This window comes from Amborella trichopoda, chromosome 1, assembly GCF_054954075.1.
Source record: "Amborella trichopoda isolate Santa Cruz 75 chromosome 1, AtrichopodaSantaCruz75HAP2 v2.0, whole genome shotgun sequence".
NCBI classification, from domain to species: Eukaryota; Viridiplantae; Streptophyta; class Magnoliopsida; order Amborellales; family Amborellaceae; genus Amborella; species Amborella trichopoda.
The window spans coordinates 35445923-35469866 of record NC_142336.1 but is presented as its reverse complement, the minus strand read 5'-3'; the positions used below and the strand labels follow the sequence as shown (position 1 = coordinate 35469866).

The following is a 23944-nucleotide window of genomic DNA, read 5'->3' as shown; positions in this document are numbered from 1 at the left end:
AAGCCAGTGAATGTCCAATAAATTAAGAGAAAGGTTTTTATACTTCGTCTACTGTATAGAAGATATATACTCCCCCCATCCAATTGTTCAATTTAGATCAAGTTAGCCACTAACCGTTTGATCTGGATTTGACACCTGTTATTTTATTTTATTGTAAATTATTTGAACATAAAATTCGGTACATGCCATCATCTCGATGGGGCACACCTAAACAAAATATTATAAAATATTTTCTATAAATACAATGACCAAGATTTTCCAAAACTTTTAGGAGCAGTTTGGTTATTTTATTTTATTGAAAATTTTTGTTTTATATTTTTTTACGGGTGAGTAGATGCCCAGACTTTAGGATGTGTTTGATAACTAGACACTTACGCGAAGATGGAACTTGTTCGTTTCATGTTTGATAAAAGGGTGCAGTTGACATACATATGCATATGCCGCTGTAAAGGTAAAGTGCACTTTTAAATTTTATTATGGTATATAATTTTGATATAAAATATGTTTAGGATTATTTCGAAATCTATTTTTATATCTAATCATAAAATTTTAAATTTAAAAAATGGTTAGAAACAAGTAGACCTATGAAAATCTTGAAAATGGATCGTATAGATAATACACTATTTTTTAGACTTAAAGTTTTTTAGATTTAATTTTTTTTTATTTTTCATGGTCATACGTCTCGATGTTGAAATATAAATCAAAGGATTTTTCACCATTAAAAATATATTTTTCGATGGATTTTTGAGGTGCATCCCTAGTTCTACATTATAAGGATGCATCCTTATATATAAACGTTTTCCTCGATAAAAACAAGTAAGTTTAAAAGTTAAAAAGATAAAGATAACTTACCAGGAAATTTATCTGTTCCCTCTTTTTAGGCTCAGAAAAAATTCCGTGTAAAAACACGGAACTTGAAAAGGGTACCTCGCTGAAGGGTAACACCTCCCGAAGAAAATGGTATTTGCTTGCCCCCGACTGCCCTAGCCATTGAGCAGAGACCTTCTCTTGGCGTCTACGAGCCTTCTCACAAAGGTACATCACAGTTTTTTCTCTCACCTGATTTTTTTTTCTCCCCTGATTTTCTTCTCTCAGTTTTTTCTCTATCCCATGGTTTTTTTTGCTCTCTCTGATTTTTTTCTTTAGGTTCCGAACATGGTGAAAATGGATCTAGTTTTTTCTCTGAATATTGTTTTGTGGTAAACTATTCTCTGTAGGGAAAAAATAATTTGGCTGTATTTTTTTCGTAACAGTTATCTGTAGAAAAACCTGGCCCCTCATCCCTCCCTTCAAGCCTTCCTCTCTCCACTCCAGCTAGCTAAATTTCACAGTTCTCTCATTTTCCAATTCTTCTTTTCATCTGGTTTCTTCTACTACACAGGTGACAATTATAACAATTTGGTGTTCCCTTTTTCTTTTTTTCTTTTTTTCTTTTTTGTGACTGCTATCATCTGAAAATGAGATAATCAATGAGATTGCTTAAATTTGATTCATGGTTAGCGTATTTTTCTCTTCATTGATAGTTCTTTTGTTGGTTGTGAAGAAAAGAAAGAAAAAAATTGCATTATTGCTTTCCTTTTTGCCATAGGTTTAGATTAAGCTTACTTTTTATTTTTCAATATCAAGCATAGGGTTTTATCCGACCATTGAGAATATAGTTATAGAATCAGCGAACAAAAAAAAAAACTTGTTATAGATTGACTGGAATTTTTTGCAAATAAAAACATTTCTCAAGGAAATCAGGAAATTTGTTGAGTTTGTTGTGGAATTTTAGTTCAGGAAATGGTTGAAGAATCCAATATTCAATTTAATTAATCCTGACTATTGGATATATAGAACAGTTTTTCTAGGCAAAACATAACAAATCATTGCCATGAAGTTTGAATGAGAGAAAGTTGATTATCTTTGATGATTGAGGTGAATTTTAGTTATGATTGTGATTGGGGTAATTGTGAAATATTTAAAGGTTTATTGCTTCTAAAGTTTGTATAACTCTTTCATATGACTGAACTATCCAAAAAAAAATGTCAATGTTGCTCACCATTATAATGTCAATGTTGCTCACTATTATACAGTTTATAGTATGTTGTTAGTTGAAAACTGGCCCTTCATATAGCTGTATTGGACTTATTTTCCTCACGAATGAATATATCGATAGTAACATAGCTTTAGATGTTTGATGCTCTCTTTTGGTCTTTTCTAATGATGTTTGATAAATACATAATAATAATAATATAGTTATTCTGTCTGTGTGTGTGGACTACAGAGTAAGACCTGTTATGTAACTGATTAAAGAGTATTTTGTCTGTGTGTGTAGACTACATCGTTATTTTTTTGTGTGTGTAGACTGCAGTGTAAGGCCAGTTATGTAACTTAGAACTTCCTTATATTCCAGTAGATTATCAAAGACAGAGACCCATAACTTCTTTAATGTTCCAACACCTTATCAAACACAGAAATACATAACTTCTTTAACAATCTAGCAGGTTATCAAACACAGAAACCCAAAACTTCTTACAGTAACTTCTTTTTTCTCAGCAAAGAAGAACTTCCAATTTCCAAGGAACATTTATCTTCCAGTTATCAAACACGCCCTTAGTGTCAAAAACATATATAGGCATGACATTGTGATTGGGGCAAACGTCCATTCAGAATGGACGGATGGATAGGGGAAGTATAAAAGTTTTATACATTAGGGGCGTGTTTGATAACAAGAAGTTGCTTCCCAGAAATTGGAAGTTGTCTGTTACTGTAGCGGTTCTGTGTTTGATATAGGTTAGTAAGTTTAAAATGGTAAGTTACCTGTTACTGTAGAACTTCCCCAATTTTAAGCTTAAAAAAACTTTCGTCGATTTGGACGGAAGTTAAAATGGGAAGTTCCATGGGGAAGTTTGATGCATCCCACCGGCGTGAAAAACCCACGAGACCCTTCCATAGACGCTCAAAGACAGAAACCCTAGCCGCTTCCTCTCTGACAAAGCTCTCTCTCTCTCTCTCTCTCTCTCTTCTTTGTCTCTCTCTCTATTCTCTGTTGAGAGACAGAAATCCTAGCCGCTTCCTTTCTGACAGAGTTGTCTCTCTCTCTCTCTCTCTGTGGGAAGATTTGTCTCTGTCTCTCTTCTTCTGCCTCTTTGTAATCTCCATCTTCTTGGAGCCTCCCTTCCCTCTATTCTCCCTCTCACCCTATGCGAGCAAGAGCTTGAGGAACCCCTACGAGCAAGAGCAACAACCTCTCAATCATCAGTGAGTTGTATGCAGATTTTCCAATTTTTTCCATTTTTTCTTAGTAATTTAGGTTTTTGGATCCTTTGAGGGGTTTTTTTAGGAATCCCTATAAAAGATTTAAGGCTTTCCTTATTTTTCTTTGTTGTAAATCTGCTGTAAAAAAATTTGGGGCTTTCCCAATATTTCTTTGTTGTAAATCTCCTGGATTTTATTATGTCTTATGATTTCTTGTTCCATTTCTTTTCATACACAAGTGAACAAGATCCTTTGATTTATTTCATTGATTCATGATATTTGATGCCCTAAATGCATGTAAAAAATCTGCAACCTTGATTTTATATATTTATGTATTGGTGATTCGAGTTTACTCATTGTAGAGAGCTACACTAGTTATTTATTTTATGGCCTGAAATGGGAGCCAAGATAATCCAATTTATTTAATTGATTCATGATATTTGATGCCCCAAATTTATGTAAAAAAACAGCAACCTTGATTCATATATTTATGTATTGGTGATTCGAGTTTACTGATTCTAGAGAACCATGAAATTTCAGTTTTCAGTATGGAACTTTTATCTCTTGTTATTGTCCCTCGATAAAGATTTTTTTTTTCCAATGTATAGTTGATACCTATCCATCTCCCAGGTAAAGAGGGCCACCTTTTCAGAGATTCCAAGAAGGAAAGCTAAATGTTGGAGAACAGCCTCCTCCCATCCCTCTATAAGTTAGGGTTTCATGGCTATGGAGAGGGATACACAAAGAAAAACTAAAGAGTTCTCAATAGTTTTGGAAAAGCTCGGCTCTTTGCTATTTAGAAGAAGTAGATAATAGAAGAAGTATAGAAACCTTTCCCATATATTACTTATTCTTTGTTCCATGCATTTAACTTCTCTCTAATAATATTTAGCCGCTAGAGCTACACAAAACTCTCTCTCTTACAGGCGTGCAGTCCATGCTCCTTCCTTCTCTTTTCTACCCTTCTGTTGGAGCACCCACAAGCAAACAAACTGGTGGGGGTTCAGGGCCATAAAGCCAAAGGGAGCTCTCTCTCTTTCTCTCTGTTAAATGTTCTTCGCTTTCTCTCCCTTTAAAAACAATCGACTAAAACTCTCTTCTTTCATGTCTTCCTTGGTTTCTCCTCTTCGTCATGAAGCTGGGCTCCAAACCCTAAAACTTTCTTGCCTTATCGACAATCCTTCTCTCTCTCAGATAAGTTTTGGTCACTCCCAACAAAGGCTGCATCCTTGGTTTCTTCGTGGTTTCTATGCCTTCTTTATCCCCATCAATGGATAATTCAAAGGTATGGCTTTGATTCCTCTCTAACTCTCTCTGGAATCGATTATCTCATGGCAATTTGTGCTCTTGTTATTTTGGTTTCTTCTTATAACTCTTAATCGCACAAGTTATTCTGCTCTTAATGGATACTCTATTTATTTTCGTTTTAATACCGAGCTTCTGTTAAACTTGGATTCGTTATTAATATAGTTTATGTTGCTGCTAGTTTTAGCATCGGTGAATTGGAAGGAAAAATTGAAGTGTTGTGGTTCCATAAAGATAAACAAAATAAGTTTTGTTACTTTTTTCTAAAAAAACATGTGGATTTGGATTGTAATTGTTGTGTTGGTTTGGAGTTCAGTATTAGTTTTATTGTTTTTTCGCTTGTTTTTTCAATAGGATATGTATGATAAGATTCCATAAATTGCAAGCAACATTATGGTTTCTGCAATTACTGTTCTGTCCATGAGTCATGACAAAGCAAATATGCCATGCATCTCTTTTGTTCAATCTGTTGAACTATTGAGGGGAAGAGATGAACCCACCAAAATCCCAGGTATTAAAGGCAATGTCGTTAGATTGTAAATAGCAGAGAGTCGGGCTTTTCTAGAACTATTGAGAACTCTTTAGTTTTTCTTTGTGTATCTCTCTCTACAGCCATGAAACCCTAACTTATAAAGGGATGGGAGGAGGCCGTTCTCCAACATTTGGCTTTCCTTTCTGGAATCTATGAAAAGGTGGTCTTCTTTATCTGGGGGATGGATAGTTATCAACTATCCATTGGAAAAAGCATTTTCTCTCTTTAAAAAACTTTTTAGTGATAAACATTAAAAATACATAATATTTTTAGGATAAATATTAATTACATTAAGAGAGAAAAATATGGCACATGTACAGCGCCATGGCCACCCAAACGTACCAAACATCTCACACTTCGCCATGAGGGCCGGATATGTGCCATATTTTTCTCTCTTAATGTAATTAATAGTTTTCCTAAAAATATTATGTATTTTTAGTGTTTATCACTAGAAGGCGTTTTAGAGAGAAAATGTTTTTCTAATGGATAGTAAATAACTACCCATGTCCCAGTTAAAGAAGGTCACCTTCTCAAAGATTCTACGAAGGAAAGCCGAATGTTGGAGAACGACCTCCTCTCATTCCTCTATAGGTTAGGGTTTCATAGCTATGGAGATGGATACACAAAGAAAATTTAAAGAGTTCTCAATAGTTCTGGAAAAACCTTGCTCTCTGCGATTTACAATCTAATGACGTTGCCTTCAATACCTGGGATTTTGGTGGGTTCATCTTTTCCCCTCAATGATTCAACACTAGTATCAAAGCGATCGGGTTCCATTATTATGTATTGATCCTTGCTTTCTTTATATTATTTTCATTGTTTAAGTTGTGCTCATAGGTTATCCTATATTTCGATTTGACTTTTCAACCTAAATACGCAAAGACATATAGAATCAGAGAGTTGTGAATCAAAGAGTTTTTCCCTGGTATTTTACAGATCTCTTAATCCTTATTGTTTGAGCTTGCTGCTGTGTAAACAATATTATTTTTTCCTTGAGTGAATTGTTTCAATAGCAAGCATTGTTGACAATCAAATTTGGCTCAAAACTATATGCGCTACGTGGCTCTACTTGCTTAAAGCACAACTTTGCCAATTATTAAAAAAAAAAATCGGTGAAATTTTGTTTCTGAAATTCACTGCAATCTTGGGAATTTTCAGGGCATTCCACTTTTTATTCCATCCTCTCTCTCTCTCTCCCTCTCGTTTTTGTCCGATTCTCAACTATTCTCAAGCAAACTTCAGGCTTGGTGACAAGGAGACTTGTTTTTTTTTTGTCTTAGTCGTTCCATCTTCTCTCTCTATTTGGCCTTTTCTTTCACTTCTCTATGTTCTACCTTTTTTTTTTTGAATTTTTTATTTACCTGTAAAATTGATGCCATTACCTACCATTTGATCGTGAGCCTCTTTTATCTTGTTATCTAAAGCTTAGTCAAAACTTGAAGAAATACTGATACAAGTATCAGTAACTCGCCGTGATCGGTACGCGTAAGAGGGTCTATATCTTTGTGAGAAAGAAGAGGTCTTGGAAGGCGAATTCTGAATTATTATTTTTCCTTAAAGTATTATTTTATTTTGCATGCTTGGATGGTAATTTAGGGATATTTCTTTTATAAATATTCTATTTGAGAAGTTTAAGTGGGTAAAACTCATGATCTTAGTCTTGTAAATTGATTTTCTTGATTGTGGTCTATATTTTGTTGAGAACAACAAATATTGCCTGTTGTAAACAATTACATTAGACTCTCTCATAGTGATATAAATATTTTTTCTTGCTTCTTCTCTCGAGAATGTTAAGCTTTATAGTTCAAGAACTTGCATAAAGTACTTTGCTGCCTTATTTTTATCTAGGCTCTTACATCATACCAGTGTGCACACAAATTGTTCAAGGGAATTTTTCTTTGAGGTTGCAGCCCATAAAGAGTCGGCAACCTATTGATTTGCCTAGCAGACAACCCTTTCTCAAGCACAATTAAATTTTTTGAGCTCTAAGGCAAATCTAAAACTTAAAATGACATCTAGGCTAGTGATGGCAGAAATATCAAAACTTGCAAACTTAATGGAACTAATTTTTCTATGTGGAAAAGAAAAATTGGATACATTCTCTTCCAAGATAGGGTGGATTATGTTCTAGATACAAAACCACCAGTTTTAGAGCCTAATACTAATGGTCAAGCACGAAGGTGATTTGAAAAATGGTTAGAAGATGATAAAGTAGCTAGGACCACAATGTTGAGTTTTATGGATGATGATGTAATTAGATTCTTTGAGGACCACACCACAACTCAAAGTATGATGGGTGCCCTATTTGAAAAGTAAGGGACCACTTTTGAGACCTATGTGCAATTATTATTAGAAAAATATAATTCTTGCAGAATGAAGGAATCAGATTCAGTGATCGAGCATGTCAACAAAATGACAGTACTCTCAAAGGGCCTTGCTGTTGCTGGGAATCCAGTCCCTGATCGCATGCAAGTGTCCATTGTCCTTGACAGTCTCTTTCCATCTTGGGAGCCTGTTGTAATTGCATTGAACCACTCAGCACAAGGGATAACAATACCTCAGTATTGAAGTTGAGAGAAGAATGAAGAAGAAGTCAAATGAGCTTCACTTTGCCCAAAGTTCATCTTCTCATATTCCCAAAAAACCTTACAATAATCAGAACAATAATAATAAAAAGTATAAGGGAAAGGGGAGAAATTTTAAAAATCAAAAGAATAAGGCTGACAAGACATGTTTAATGTTTTTATTGTAAAGAAATTGGACATTAAGTTTAATTGGCCTAAGCTGAAAATTAAAAATAAGAGCCAGAATAATAACAATGCTTGAAATACTAATAGTAATCAAAATAAAAATAGACTTGATCTGCATAATCTTAGAATCAATAGTTGTCGACCATGACGTGAGGAATTGGTGGGTCGACTCAGCCTCCACTCGACATGTCTTGAGGACCAAGTACGGATTCACATAGTTGAAGGAGATTGTGGCCGGTAACTAGTGGATTTATATGGAAATGACACCTACTGCTATGTACTTGGTGTCGATACTTTTAAGCTGTGTTTACTAGGAGGAACGAATCTCCTATTGATTGATATTTTGTATGCGCCCAATATGAGGCGCAATTTGATTTCTATTCCTAAGCTAGACAACAAGGGTTATGAAATAAGGTTCAAGTCTGGTCGGGTTACCATTGGTAAACATTCTTGAACATTAGTGTATGGTACTAAAGTTGACAATTTGTACCAATTGAACATGAATGAAAGTTCATCTTATTCTAGTTATATTTATGCATCTTTTGATGTTCGTTTGTATGGATGATTCATATTTATGGCACTTAAGATTAGGACATATAAATAAAGATAAAATGAATCAAATGGTTAAAAGATGTTTGCTTCCCAACTTAGGAGAAATTGTGTCCAAAACATGTGAGCCATGTATTTCTGGTAAATTAACTTAGAAGACTTTTCCTAAAGGAAAAAGTTGTCTGACTTACTTAATATCGTTCACTCTGATATATGTGGCCCATTAAATGTAAAAACACATAGAGGGATGATGCATTTCATAACATTTATAGATGATTACTCTCGTTATGGATATGTATACTTAATTAGTAGAAAGTCATGTGCATTAGAGACATTTAAAGAATATAAAGCTGAGGTAGAAAACCAGCTAGGGAGACATTAAAATTCTTCGAACAGATAGGGGAGGTGAATATTGCTCCGACTTATTTATCGAATTTTGTAAGGAGCATGGTATAATTCACCAAACCACCATACCATATACACCACAACAAAATGGTGTAGCTGAAAGAAGAAATAGAACTCTAATGGACATGATTAGGTCAATGATTAGCCATTCAGTTTTATCATCTCATTTTTGGGTTAGACTCTTAAAACTGCAATGTATATCATTAATCATATTCCAACTAAATCCATAGATTTGACCCCATATGAATTATAGATTGGTAGGAAACCTGATTTTACTATTTTGAAAGTTTGGGGTTCTTGGGCACATGTGCTTATACCACCACAAAATAGAGATAAACTACAAAGTAAAACTATCAAATGCTCTTTTATAGGTTATTCAGAAAATTCTAAGGGCTATAGATTCTATAAGCATGATACTAGATCCTTATTAGAGAGCCGTGATGCTCATTTCTTAAAACATATAGATGATGAACGTACTTTAAGTAAGCCTATTGACTTACACGAAATTGATAAAGATAAGGGTCTCGATGACCCTATTTCTTTGTCTTCCTCTACAATTGGTGAGAATGATTCAATTGAACCTAATATATCAGATAGACCGAACAGAACTAGAGCCCTACCTACTACTTTGGAAGAATTTTATGTGTTTATGAATAAAGACAATTATTCTCCCATGAGTAAGGATACAATAGATGAACCTCAAAGCTATAGTGAAGTTATTAGTTCACATGACTCAGCTGAGTAGACTCAAGCCATGGATGATGAGCCTCCTTAAAAATAGAAAAGCTATTAGTTGCAAATGGGTCCTGAAGAAAAAACTTAATGCAAATGGATCCATTGATAAATGTGATGCTAGGTTGGTAGCTAAAGGATTTACCCTAAGGGAGGGTATAGATTATGTAGAGACTTATTCTCTAGTAGCAAAATTTTCATCTATTAGGTTCATCTTAGTATTAGTTGCATATTATGATATGGAATTATTGCAAATGGATGTTAAAACAACTTTTTGATCGGAGAATTAAAAGAAGATATATACATGAAACAACTAGAAGGATATGTAATTAAAGGATAAGAAGACAAAGTATACAAACTAAAGAAATCTTTATATGGTCTTAAACAGTCTTCTAGGCAGTGGTACTTTACTTTTTATAATGCAATCACAGAAATTGGTTATGTAGTCAATAGATTAGACCATTGTGTATATGTGTGGAATAGTGGGAGCAATTTTGTTATCTTATCATTATATGTAGATGATATATTCCTAGTTGGTAATGATATCGGTATGATTAACCATACCAAATCATGGCTAAGTTCCCATTTTGAGATGAAAGATATGGGAGAAGCCTCATATGTACTGGGCATTGAAATAACAAGAGATAGAAGTTTGATACTTCTATGTTTATTTGAAGAAAATTATTTAAAAAGTTTTTAAGGAGATTTAAGATGGAAAATTGCAAGCCTATAGATACACCCTTTGTAAAGGCTTGAAATTGTCAAAAAAAATGTGTCCATTAAATGATTGTGACAAAGCTGAAATGGAAAGAATTCCATATGCTCAAGCTGTAGGATGTATGAATTATGCCATGTTATATACAAGACTTGATTTGAGTCATGCATATGGTCTTGTGAATAGATTTCAGAGTAATCCTGAGATGGCTTATTAGCAAGCCGTAAAAAGGATACTCAGGTTTATTCAAAAAACTAAAAACTACAAATTGTGCTTCCAAGCTGATAATTTAGAGGTTACTGGGTACTCTGATGCAGACTTTGCAGGAGACCCCGATGATAGAAAATTAACCTCAGGACTTGTATTCCTCTTTGGAAGGTGGATGTGTTTTTTGGTCTAGCAAGAAGCAAGGTTGTATAGCTTGGTATACTATGGAAGTCGAGAATATTGCTCGTAGCATTGCTACAACTTATATGCCGTCTGGATTAAATGTTTCATAAATGATTTGAAGTTGGATATAGCCGACAGACTTGTTAAATTTTTTTGTGATAATCAGGTTGCCATCTCATCAATTAGAAATTGATGTAGGAGAACTTTAAAGAAACATAGAAAATCAGCAATAAGCAAGCAAAAAACAAGCAATTTTGGAGAAACCCTAAGGTTTTCTCCTACCTAGAGCTCAAGCCTTAGGCTTTTTTTACAAGACAAGGTCTTTATGTTCTTAATGAGCCACTTGAACGGTTCTTCAGCTCAGCCATGCTCTTATTAATATTGAAAAATTATTGTTTTGGACAATATTTATCCATACAATGAACTTTTGACCAAAAGGTCCTAACTTAAGTATAACTTGAAACTAAACTCTGTAACTTTAATTAAAATATCTAAAAAGTCCATAGAATTCCTTGAAACTAAAAAAACCTAGAATTAAACTCTAAAACTAAAATCAGAATGTACATCCTGAAAAATTGAATAGATATTAGAAATAAGTATACTTTTTACCTCCATCAGAAATGGAGCCCATAGTTTCAAGGGTAAGCACATTGAAATTGATTATCATTACATTTATGATATTATTGAAAAGAATGAAATAACTGTAAGTTATTTGCCATCATCAAATTTGATTCCAGACCCTTCACAAATGGATTAAGTGCATAAATATTATCAAAGCATGTAGCTTTGATGGAATTTAGGAACATCTAAGTTAGGAACTCCCAAATGGGATATTTTTCTTTGTTGTCTTGGTCATGAGAGGAAAAGCCGCATAAGCTTGAAAAACCCCATGACATGATTTTGGATATTTTTTTTGTGTCATGAGATGCATAACCGCACTAGCATGAAAAGCCTCATGACAAGGATATGTTCATAAATGTTAAACCCACTAAGTGGTATAGACTTTATGGTATTTGAATTATCCGGCCCTCATGGCCAAGTGGGAGATGTTGGTTCATCTTGGTGGTCATGGGGCCTCACATGTGCCATTATTTTCTCTTTTAATGTAATTAATATTTATCTTAAAAATATTATGCATTTTTAATGCTTATCACTAAGGCTTTTTAGAGTGAGAAAATGCTTTTTCGAACGGATAGTAAATAACTACCTATCTCCTAGGTAAAGAGGGCCACCTTCTCAGAGATTCCAGGAAGGAAACCCGAACATTTGAGAATGACCTCCTTCCCATCCTTTTATAAGTTAGGATTTCATGGTTATAGAGAGGGATACACAGAAAAACTAAAGAGTTTTCAATAGCTCTCGAATAGCCCGGCTCTTTGCGATTTACAGTCTAACGACGTTGCCCTCAATATTTGGGATTTTGACGGGTTCATCTCTTCCCCTCAATAGTTCAACACAATCTAGGGAAGTAATTATCTTTTTTGTGCAGTTCCACTTGGATCTAAGTGAGAACTTAGATGAACGAATCAAACATCACCTTGGATGTAGACAGTCTCGAAATTCTTTGGACAAAAAAAAGGACAAGGATTTTTTTGTCTTGTGGGGTTTTACAATGTTTACTAGGATTTTGTGTTGTTTTCTCAATGAATAGCTACATCTTCATGCAACTTTTTCAAGGTAGGAAATATGCTTCCATTAATATCAACACGAGGCATGCACCTCTGCTGAGTTGTTGATTATCTGAAAGCCTATGTTATATGGTGCCAAACTGATGGAATTTGTTATGCACTTCCAGCCCAACTTAGATTATTATTTTTTGTTCACCTTGGTTCTTTTTGATAACTTAATCTTTTAACTTAAAATTAGCTGCACAAATTTTAAACAGTTAGGGCCTGTTTAGATGGCGTATAACTTGTGAATAACGTTTTATAGTTACTGTTGCTTTTCAGCATAAGTGCAAAACTACTACAAAGGTGTTTTACACTTAGTGCTGAGTACAAGATGTTGATGTGTATGCCGCATCTAACCACACACTTATAAAACCTTGCTTTTATTATACCCAGTGTTCACAAAATCGAACCGGAACGGTTAACTGGACGTGGGGCTTGGAGCGGTTAGAACCAAAGCTGGACTAACCGGTACGGTAGATTTTTTTTTTTTAAAAGGTCCAAAAATCACCAATTTTTTTTTTTTTAAAAAGGGAAAACATAGATTCAGTGTTATATTATTTTATTACCTACAGTAATCTTAAGAAAAAAAAAATGTAGATGACCAAGGTGGATCATCAATAACCACTTTTCTAGAGCTTGCTATCAAATCCTAAAATTTGAGAGGGTTTCAGATCTTTTTGCTCGAAAATATAATGATTGCTTAAGAAAGCAATAAGGGAATGAATATTTATTCTACAACAATGCAAACTAAAGTGGCATCCTTTGAGGCCATAATCAGGATAAGATGTTGTTATTGTTCTGCAATTCCATATAAGAACAGTAGAACAAATAATTTCATCAAAACATAATTTTATTAATTAAAATAGAAAAACAACTTCCCATATTCATCAAAAAACATAATTTTATTAAAAAATAATTTTATTAAGCAAATTGAAAAAACACTTCCCATATTCATCATAAAACATAATTTTATTAAAAAACTATAATTTTATCGAAAAGTAATCTCATCAAAAAACATAATTTTTTATTAAAACATATAATTTTATTTGGCAATATAGAAAAAACTTCCCATATTGACATAATTTTATTAAGCAAAATAATTTTTTTTTAGAAAAATCAAATCTCAAAACCCCTTAAAATCGAGCAGTATTTTGAGCGAGAAACGACCCTCAATATTCGGATAGTCGAATAAATCAACACACATGCATTATAAGGCTTCAATCGTCTTTCAAATGCACCAAATCTCATAAAACACTATTTGGTATTTTGGATTTGATTGATAAAATGGCAGGCATTTTCAGATCTATGCAATTTTCATGACATCGTGCAACAAAAAATTCATATAAAAAAATTTACTCAATCGTAAATAAACATACCAATTTTATTTGAGATATGTTGTCTCAATGATCGAAATCCACAACTCAATTTGATAAAAAACGGGCAATTAATGGATAAAAAATCTGCTTTTTTGGATCGAACACTGGTTCTCTGAGCAGCAGCTTTTTGGGCAAAAATCGACCCATGATCTTTGGTTTTTTAAACAAAGTGAAACATTAATCTAGTAAATACTTCGAATAGCAATCAGACCCCTCAAATTTATTTAAGAACAATTAGGTATTGAGGAGATTATTGAAAGAAAGGCGGAAATTTTCGAAAATCTAAAAAATCTGCCATTTCAATCCAAGAAAGTCTTTTTTTTCATGCATGAGTTGCTCAGCAAAGAACCAAGTCGGTTTGAGTCAGGTGAGTCCTAGATTGACTTGTTCAGTCATCAGAAAATGTCAACCATTTGGCTTATTGGGTCCTACAAATCATGCCAAATTTACCCACCTTGTCATCTGAGCCATAGTTGCACATCTTAGCTGACTCTCTTGTCTCGCATTTGGAGCATGTTCTGTTTTGCCCTCCCCAATTTGCGGTTTACAGTTTGGAAAACCATCATGATGAACATTTCTTAATTCATTTGTCTGCCTGTGAAGAAATTTTGCTATATGGTGTTGGTTGTCTGGAGTAAGCATTTGATATGAATCTATGACTGTTATCACTGTTCACAAAGCACTCTATCTCAGTGTTCGAAAACTCGGTGAGTCCAACCTTGACTCTCCTGAGCCACTCAGAACCGGCAGGGTGCAAGTTGTGGATGACCCAAACTCAGTTTGACCTGAGTCTTACCGAGTCTGTCCAAGTCTTCCAAAAAAATGGTGATTCTATCCCTAGTCTTGAGTAGTCAGACTCAGGCAACTCGGATCTCCCCCTTGCCTTTTCTGTGTTTTAAACACTGCACTCACTAAGTATTGATTTTAACTTTTTAAAATGACAATTGATGCATAATGAGTGTTGTATTTAAGGTTACTTAGGAACCATATAAATGTTTACAGAAATTTTACTCCTCGATTGTTGGAAACTTCTGACATACAGTAACTTGAGATGAAACATACAAATAATTATAGAATGTGTGGTGGGTCATGAGATCTTGTTCTTGACTTTGTATTTTTTGCTATTCTGCCGAACCATGTGGGTTATAAACTGGAGTTACATCCAGTGATTTTATTTTTGTGATTAAGAGAGGACTACAACATGGTGGTTTCCGCTCAATGCATGCCATTTTACTAGTGAACGTATTCGAAGTCGTAACTGTTCATTTAATGATCTTTTTATATGTTGTATAAAACAGGTTTTGGTATTTGGGTCATTCAGTGAAGATGAAATGAGGTTATTTCAGAAGAAATCTCTTGATCATGCTGTAGGTCCTGAAAACAATAAACAAATCCAGTTTGGCTCCTTGGATTATTCAAGTGTCTGTTCTTTTGGGACCCTTACAATTGACCCTCAGCAGAGTGATCCCACAAGAGATATAAAACGAGTAGAACCATCCAACTTAGTGACAAATACCAGAACATTTGAAAATGGAAAACACAAGCTAGTTGATAATTCAATAAAAAAAGGAGAAAATATCCAAGCAAATGGGAGCTCCAAGGCTCACATTCATGGATTTCCCACTGCTGATGGGGAAATATCTAAGAAAAGCAATAACAAATCGATATTACAAAATAGATCTGGCTTTCCAAATGCAAATTCAACTTTTTCATCGGAAGAAAAGGCTAGCAGTTCTGTTTTGGATTATAGCCATGGTGCACAGCTTTCAGTTCTTGAGAAAGCAGTTTCAACTGACATGACTCATAATAAATTGGCTTCGCAAGGGAGCATCATGAAGAGTTCTAATGGTGAGACTGTTGAAACTGTATCAAAAAGATCCCAAGTCCCTGTAAAAGGTCACATGACTTCTGAAGTCTCTGATCTGGATCATTCTATCTCAGCTGGAGAGAATAGACATGAATCTGGGATGCAGGTGGCGAATGAAGCAGGCGAAATGGCTAGCCTTGATGGGAATTTTCAGCATGGTATTGAGGATGGAAAATCAAAGAATGGGGATTGTTTGGCAATAGGTAACACCATTCAGGAGATATCCTTTAAGGGGGATCCCTGCAAATTAATGTGTGAGCCTGGGGCAGCTATGAAATATCTGCAACGTCGTGGTCTGCTCAACATGGGGAACTTATGCTTTCTAAATGCAACACTGCAGGCACTTCTTTCCTGCTCTCACTTTGTTCAGCTTCTGCAGTTGCTGAAAACTCGCAATTTTCCCAAGGTTTTACCCCTTGGAACTCTTTCAGGCTGAAATCTTTCTTGTTGAGAAAGTATTTTTCAATATTTATGGCCAGAGTGTGCATAATCTAGATATAAAATCTGCTTGTTGGATTCATTTACCATTTTTTTTGCTCGGGATTAAGATTTTTGTTTTGGTGTAGGTCGGATATCCAACATTACATGCTTTCATTGATTTTATCTCTGAATTTGACATGCCTGCTGACTCAAGTTTTAAGAAAAATGAAAAGATGCTTGAGGCTGGAAGGCCTTTCTGCCCCGCTATGTTTGAGCCCGTTCTGAAAAAGTTCACTCCAGATGTGCCACCTAGCATATCTGGCAGGTCGAGGTTTGTGTACTTCGTCTTATGGTTGCTTTTTGTGCAGATAATATTTTATTATGGTCCCTGTTTTGCCAGTACATTGGAATGTAACTGAAGCTGTTTTGCTTCCAGTTTCGCATTCCAAAGTTCTTTTTTTTTCTTTGGATCCCTGGATGTTGTTTGGAGAAATCTGTTTTCTGTGAGATACATTTTTTGAGAAAAATATTTCCTGTGAAATGGGTTTTGATGTTTGGCTAGCACCTGGATACAACTTGGAATACTGTTTGGCTCATCTAGAAGAAACATTTTAGCGAAGTTCATTGTGTTATACTCGTAATTATCCTCGAACTTGTTCGGTAAAATTTTACCTCCTTTATCATGTCATTATATTGTGATTTTTCTTGGATTTTTAATAAATTATTAATATGATTGTACTATATGAAGCCACATTTATGTATTGTGAACAATATTGAGGTGAAACATGTAGAGAGAGAGAATACTCACTAAGTGAGATTGGTGGGCTAGGGCAATGGGGGAGAGAGAGCTCGTGTTGGGTTAGGGTAACAGGACAGAGGGAGAGGGCTTGAATCCAGAGAGAGAGCTTGCTGGGGCTAGGGTTTCTGACAGCTGCAGAGAGATAGCTAGGGGAACTTTTTTTATGAGTATTGTCAGAGGCGAGTTTTTGTTCGGATGCCAAAGGTTTATAGGCCCCATTTAACTGAAAAGTTACGCTCCGATGGCTCCCGAGGGGAAAGAAATTGTTGTGGAAAATGTTTTTTTAGCTTGTGGGGAGAAGAATTTCTCCATTTTGGGCCTGAAATAGAGACACTGGTTTATGGAAGCAAAACATATCCACCCCAGTTTTTGGATCCAAACAGCAGAGGCAGGCAATCTTCCTGAAAAAACATGGTCCAGTAATTTTTTCCAGTTTCGTCAAAAGGCCTCTTGGTGAATTTGATTGTTATTTTGGTTTGCTACTTGGGATATATCATAGAATTTATTGTAGATTGTGGTATAGATGGGGAAGAGTTTATACACTTTAGCTACTCTGCACCATAAACTTATTCCATATGATGAAAGAAAATATGTTTGAACCCAAAACCTAACTTACTCAGAAGCCACACATGCACACACACAACAGTGCATGTGTTCGTTAGTGGCCCCAACATCCCAGGTGAGGGCCCTTTAGTTTATTCTGTCTCCAGGCAATGCCTTAGTGCAATCGTACTTCTTTGATCTTTGAGTTCTTCTTCGCCAACTTTGGTCATTCTTACTAAGACAAAAACTTGCTTACTGGGGTCCTTGTTTTGTCTTTTGGGGTAACTCTGCGTACTGAGATTGTACCTATTATTACTAGGGTGTAGCCCAAGCAAAGAAGATCTGTATTTCTGTTTCTGAATAGTTATTGAAACTGATAGGCTTGGTGGATCGCTCTTCTATTCTTTTATGACTCACATTGAGTTTCTTAGTTCTTCCATTTGCATGATAATAAATATTTTTTGTTTATTCAATTTGTTGCTCATTGGAATTTAATAACTGCAACTTTTTCTTGATACAGACAAGAAGATGCTCAGGAGTTTCTGAGTTTTGTGATGGATCAGATGCACGATGAGTTATTAAGAATTGAAGGAACCCCGTCACTTTCAAATGGAAGTAAATTGTCGTTGATTTCTTGTTCAGAAGATGATGTTTGGGAAACTGTTGGGCCAAAGAATAAAACTGCAGTTACAAGAACACAAAGTTTTGTTCCTTCAGAATTGAGTGAGATATTTGGAGGACAGTTGAGAAGTGTTGTCAAAGCAAGAGGTAATTAATTTTGCAATATCTGCAACCCTGTCGCATTTTCAGTCAGTTTTGTGCTCTTTGATTATTCATTTGCTTCTGGCTATATAAATCTTTCTTATGTATTCTTTTCTGCACTATTCACCTAATTTATCCCCAAGGAATCCTATTTTGTGGAATTTTCCATAGCTTGTACAGAAAGATATGGTCCATGCATGAGTCTAGAGATGTCAGTGTATTCAGTGCATGCATATATGTTGGTCGAAGTGCTGATTATGTAAATCTAGTAGTGTTCAAATTAGATTCTTTTCTTTATTAACTGTCATTATTTTGGGATGGAATGTGCTTTGCTTTTGTGTGTAATTCTTGGGTGATCACCGATGTAATTTTCATATTGCTCCTCCTGGGATGCTAGCATACGTGCTCATTGCGTCATTAAATGCTGTGTAGGAAACAAGGCTTCAGCAACTGTTCAGCCGTTCCTCTTACTGCACTTGGACATTTTCCCTGAATCAGTTCATACTATTGAAGATGCACTTCATCTTTTTTCTGCCCCTGAATCACTTGAAGGTTACAGACCATCTGCAGGGAAGGTATTATTATACTGTGAAGCTTTATGGAGTGTGCGTGTGTGTGCACATGCATGTGCTCGTGCATTTGTGTTTTCAGCTTTGTGCATGCTGTCATATTCATTGTAGCCCTTGTTGTGCTGTTTGTGAACCTTTCCATCCATGATTTGCCAAGTTGACCTGACCATGACTTGTTGGAAGTTGGAATTGCCTCTATTGACATGAATGGATGGTCTGCATACACGACTCCATAACCCAGTCCAATCATTGCAATTGCGGACTTTTTCTTTCCTATGTAGATGAGGAATATGCATTGCTTTGCCCTTTCCTTTCTTATTTTGATTAGGAAGATGCATTTTCTTTGCTGAAGTGTGCATTAGATTGTCGGCATGCTGTGATCCATCTATATCATAGAAAATAAGAAAGGTGACTATTGTTGGTGTTATCAGTGTCCAATCAAATAATGATGATAACAGAGACAGTGGGATCTAGTACTTGGATTCTCGTGGGTCTCATTCTCTTGTAATCACTGATTACCGAGGGGGCTTAGTTCCTACAAGATTGTGATAGCGCGGAGATGGGCTTTAAAAACTATGGGACGGCAGGGTTTTGTGGGTGTCAAGGACTCCCTACTTCAAATAGGATTGAGGAATTTAAGGTTTAAATAGGGTATGTTTAAAAGTAATGTGAAGGGAAGGGTTGGATATGACTAGCGCAAATATGAGGGTTGGTTATGCAATTTCGGGTGAGAGTGGTTCGGCTATAGAGGCTAAGTTTGGGTGAGAGCGGTTCAGCTATAGTGGCTAAGTTCGCGTGAGATCGGTTCGGCTATAGAGGCTCAGTTCGGGTGAGAGCGATAGCGGCTTAGCTCATTGAGCGAAGGAGAGCTGCAGAAGGTGGTGAGAGTGTACCTGGCTTGGAGGGTATTAAGGGGGTTGAAGTTGCTGGAAAATTTCAAGTTCATCAGGGTTAATTGATGGATTTGAAGGGAATGAGGTGAAATTAGGACTAGTTGGGGTTTGTCTATGTTACTGGGGCTTGAGAGGGGGCGATTTGATAGGTTAAAAATGGGGTGGCGGATATACAAGACAGATAGAAGAATGGGCCCAAGCTTATGTGAGGGGAACTTCCAATCAATAAGTTATGGTTTGAGAAATTTCGCAAACCAAATGAAGAATGAGGCTCTAATTTTGAGGGGAAGACTCTTAATTCTTCAATTAGATTTATGGAACAAGTCTCTGCAAAAGATTTAAGGAATCTCTCATTGAAAGGTGGCCTCTCATTTACAATTGACATACCAAAATATATTGATCAACTTGATTTTTTTTTGGCTTTTGGTCTACATGGGTATTTATAGAGGTTTGAATTCCTCTTTATATGACTTAGCTTGGGAGTCGAGATACCTCTACTTAAACTCCCTAGTCTTCTATGTTATTTTAAAAATAGGTAATTAGTTTCTCTTTAGTTTTAGGAACCTAGACCTTACAAAACATGGAAACAGATTTACTGGACTTCTAAACCAAAATTCTGAAATAAAACTTGTAGAACAATGAAAGATTCAACTTACTAAGATTTAAGGAGTCAACTTTCTATGGAGCCCACATTCTTGTAGAAGATTGATCTTCTAGAAGATTGCCTGGTTTCTAGTGCTCATTTCATAAATTAAATCAAAACACTAGAGAAAATTAAATTTTCCACTGACTTTTCGTATACGCTTTACCACAATTTGAAGCCCAAAACATCTGAATTACAAAAAATCCATAGGGATGAGGGTCATAGATGTTGAAGCAATTCAATTTGAGTTTCGAATCACTCCAAAAGGACATCTGGGTGAAGAGTATGCCTTTGAAAAGGGCTTGCATCAGTAACTGTCCAATAAATTAATAACGACCTTACTTGAACAGGATCTGTTCTACAGGTTGTACATCCGTTTCCAACGACACAATGGAGACACGCACAACAATCTGGAAGATGATACATTGCCACGTGGCCAGAGTGTGAACACTGGATGCCGGGCCCTGCGGGGCACCCACCATCCACAGAGGATCGCTCTCTTAGCCAATGGCTGATGAGATGGCCATGTGGTAGACTGACAGATCACAGCAGTCTAATAAATTAATCAGTGATAACACTTGAGACCATAACCTTTCTATGACAATATGGATTGTATTAGAAAATTTACATTTGGTAATGAAATTTACAGTTGGTAATGCTTTCAGATACTCTTGAATCTGGTAGGGTCTTGCTAAAACTCACATCCTTGGCAAAATATCTTGTTTGAGATGCATTTTCCTTCTAATCTACGTGTATCTTCATTTTTCACTGGATAGAAAAAGGAACTACGGGAGAAAAAGTTTTTGGGATAGTAATGATGAGTCTCATGCTTGCAGGCAGGAGTGGTGAGTGCGAGCAAATCCGTCAAGATACAAACACTGTCTAAGATTATGATACTGCACTTGATGCGTTTCAGCTATGGAAGCACGGGCAGCACCAAATTGCACAAGCCTGTCCGCTTTCCTCTCGAATTAGTTCTTGGCCGGGAGTTGCTCGTAACCCCAACCACAGAGGTGAGGTCACTTGCTGCATTTTGTAAAAATTTTGGTTTTCCTTTGTTCTTCTTTCTTCACCAAGACCAAAGCATATTTTCGCTTTGTTTTCTGTTTCGCGGGAAAAGAAATACAAAATTCCAACTGTTCCAAATAATATTATCAGAATGCCACTAATTTTACAATTATCTGTGCCACCCTTGAGTTTGAAATCGTTCACCTTTGCATTTTTTTTTTCCTTTTTTCCCTCTTTAAGTCAAACTACTTCCCTTGTGGATTGCCAGTGGTGACGTTCAAGAACGATCAATAACGCCACTGATCCGTGTGATCTGGATCATCCCTGTGGCTCCAATCGCTTGGGTATCGAGCTGGTAGCTCTGGCATGCTATGCCCTTTGTAGGCAGAACTTGTGTGGAGAGAGAGAGAGAGAGAGAGAGAGAGAGAGCATGAACCACTTGTAGAAAGGGCTTCTCCTCTCCTGCCCTGTTTTATTTGCCAATTTGTCCAAAGCAGATCTTGTTAACTCATCCTGTTCGAAGGCCAGGGAAATTGACCAGTAAAGCTTTAATTATGGAATCATAAGCCAAACAAGAATTGTAAGGTGAACACTATATCAAACTGATGTGAACGTTTGCCATTGAGCTCAGACTAAGTGGATGGATGCCCAGGCTTTTCAAGATGTTGACTAACTTATTGTAAAAGGTTTATTTAGTATTTGGGGGTATAATTTTCCAAAAGAAAAAGAAAAAGAAAAGGAAAAGGAGTAAGTATTGGGGGCATTTGATTGCTCTCTTCTAATAAAAACGATGGGTTTGAAGATAAATTCTTCCACTTTACAGGGTCGAAGATATGAGCTGGTCGCGACAATCACTCATCAAGGGAGGGAACCGTCCAAGGGCCACTACACAGCGAATGCCAGGCATCACACCGGCCAGTGGCTTCGCTATGACGATGCGTCTGTCACCTTTGTGCCCGTCAACAAGGTATTGCATGACCAGGCCTATATGCTCTTTTATAGGCAGCTCTAACTTACTTTGATGCCCACTTATGGGCCGCACTCACCCTGTCAGCACATTATTCGAAGATTCCAACTTCAACGGAAGGGGATTGAGCAAAAATTTTGTTATAGAAGGAGATGGCACATGGTTTTTGGGTCTTTGTACATGTATGTTTCCGAGGATGCAATGTGATTTTTCTTTTCTTTTTCCCTTTTTTTTTTTTAATTTAATGTCTTTGCAATTGCTATGCGTTACTCCTGGGATTTTCCTTTTTATAAAATGATGAAAAAGTTGCCATCTTGGAAGTCACTTAACAACACTTGCTGAATGATTACCAACGGGGCACATGCCATGGATGGAAATTGAGAAAAAGAAAAAAGAAAAGAACAGATGGGCATGAAATGTCGGAGCAAGATTATGAATGGTTCAAAGCAATGGTTTAAAAAACGGATCGGTGACCAGGATCGGGCTTTCAAAAATCGATCCGGATCGTCGATCCGGATCGGGAATCGGGTGAATCGATCAAAATAAAATTTAAAAAAAATTCAAAAAAATTATTAAAATTCATTATTAATATTATTTTTTAGGAATTCAATAAGAAATGAAGGTATTTCATTAAGAATTTCATGTTTTTGAATGAATATGTGAATATTGATATGCTCTTTTCCTGCATGAACCGTCATTCAGCATTTAATTTACATCACGTAAAAGGATAAACATAGAATTATCATGGAATAAGTATATCAACATACATGGACTACAATAAAGCATAAAATTAGTAACATATAATCTAAAAATAAAATGTTAGACGACGTTATTGTTCTTCTTGGTCACGCTGGTGCCATTGATTGAATTCATTTAACAATTCATTGATTCGATCTAAAAACAAATCATCGATATTAGCAGACGTCTGACTATTTTTAAATCCCTGAGTGTTAGTGTTTTGTTGTGTTCTCAATCTAAAATCTCCGAAGATTGTCCATCTTTCATGCTCACCTGCATTGTCGTGCTCATCCTTACACTGTTGCTGTTGGGACTTGATATGTGAATAATATGGTTGGGATAGGGTGGCTTCAGAATCATCATCTCTCTCATTTTCTCTTTGAATAATATGGATTAAAAAAAAAAAAAAAACAAATTTTTTAAAAAATCGATCATGGATTAAAAAAAAAAAATCACAAATTTTCAAAAAATTCAATCATGGATTACAAAAAATTCGATCATGGATTACATAAAATTCGATCATGGATTACATAAAATTCGATCATGGATTACAAAAAAAAACAAACAAAACAAAACAAAAAATTCAATCGTGGATTACAAAAAAAGAAAAAAACAATTCGATCATGGATTACAAAAAATTCAATCATGGATTACAAAAAACTCTATCATGGGTTACAAAAAAAACAAAAAACAAAAAATTTGATCATGGATTGCAAAAAAAAAACAAACATTTCGATCATGGATTACAAAAAAAAAACAAACATTTCGATCATGTATTACAAAACATTCGATCATGGATTACAAAAAATTCTATCATGGGTTACAAAAAAAACAAAAAATTCGACCATGGATTACAAGAAAAAAAACAAACATTTCGATCATGGATTACAAAAAATTCGATCATGGATTAGCAAAAATTCTATCATGGGTTACCAAAAAAAAAAAAAAAACAAAAAATTCGATCATGGATTACAAAAGAAAAAAAAAAACAATTCGATCATGGATTACAAAAAAATCGATCAAGTATTACAAAAAAATCTATAATGGATTACACAAAAAAAAAAAAAAAAA

At 35.5% G+C, this 23944-nt stretch overlaps 1 protein-coding gene and 1 non-coding gene across 18 annotated transcripts; both read left to right on the top strand.

Annotated features, from left to right (window-relative positions):
* Positions 1 to 893: 893 nt before the first annotated feature.
* Positions 894 to 22459, top strand: UBP24 (ubiquitin-specific protease 24). 17 transcript variants are annotated; one of them, XM_088863301.1, is made up of 11 exons: positions 894 to 1035; positions 1254 to 1381; positions 3871 to 4061; positions 4435 to 4525; positions 12682 to 12756; positions 14963 to 15937; positions 16098 to 16282; positions 17814 to 18061; positions 18488 to 18630; positions 20997 to 21173; positions 21992 to 22459. In XM_088863301.1, exons 6-11 carry the CDS (start codon positions 14996 to 14998, stop codon positions 22178 to 22180), a joined length of 1884 nt encoding a protein of 627 aa, XP_088719427.1. In that variant the 5' UTR covers positions 894 to 1035; positions 1254 to 1381; positions 3871 to 4061; positions 4435 to 4525; positions 12682 to 12756; positions 14963 to 14995; the 3' UTR covers positions 22181 to 22459. The 17 variants fall into 17 exon arrangements, with proteins under 17 accessions (XP_088719427.1, XP_020522226.1, XP_088719421.1 ...); XM_020666567.2 differs by lacking the exon at positions 12682 to 12756 and adding an exon at positions 4167 to 4235; XM_088863295.1 differs by having other exon boundaries at positions 4167 to 4525.
* On the top strand, positions 20493 to 20705 carry LOC148783793 (small nucleolar RNA U3). Its single transcript, XR_016047258.1, has one exon. It is a non-coding gene; the product is annotated as a small nucleolar RNA U3 (small nucleolar RNA).
* Positions 22460 to 23944: the final 1485 nt, after the last annotated feature.

Coding starts and splice junctions, on each gene's coding strand:
- UBP24 (XM_088863277.1), top strand. CDS start 4,490: ATGCCTTCTTTATCCCCATCAATGGATAATTCAAAG. Junction 15,938..16,097: donor AAACTCGCAATTTTCCCAAG/GTTTTACCCCTT, acceptor GTTTTGGTGTAG/GTCGGATATCCAACATTACA. Junction 16,283..17,813: donor AGCATATCTGGCAGGTCGAG/GTTTGTGTACTT, acceptor TTCTTGATACAG/ACAAGAAGATGCTCAGGAGT.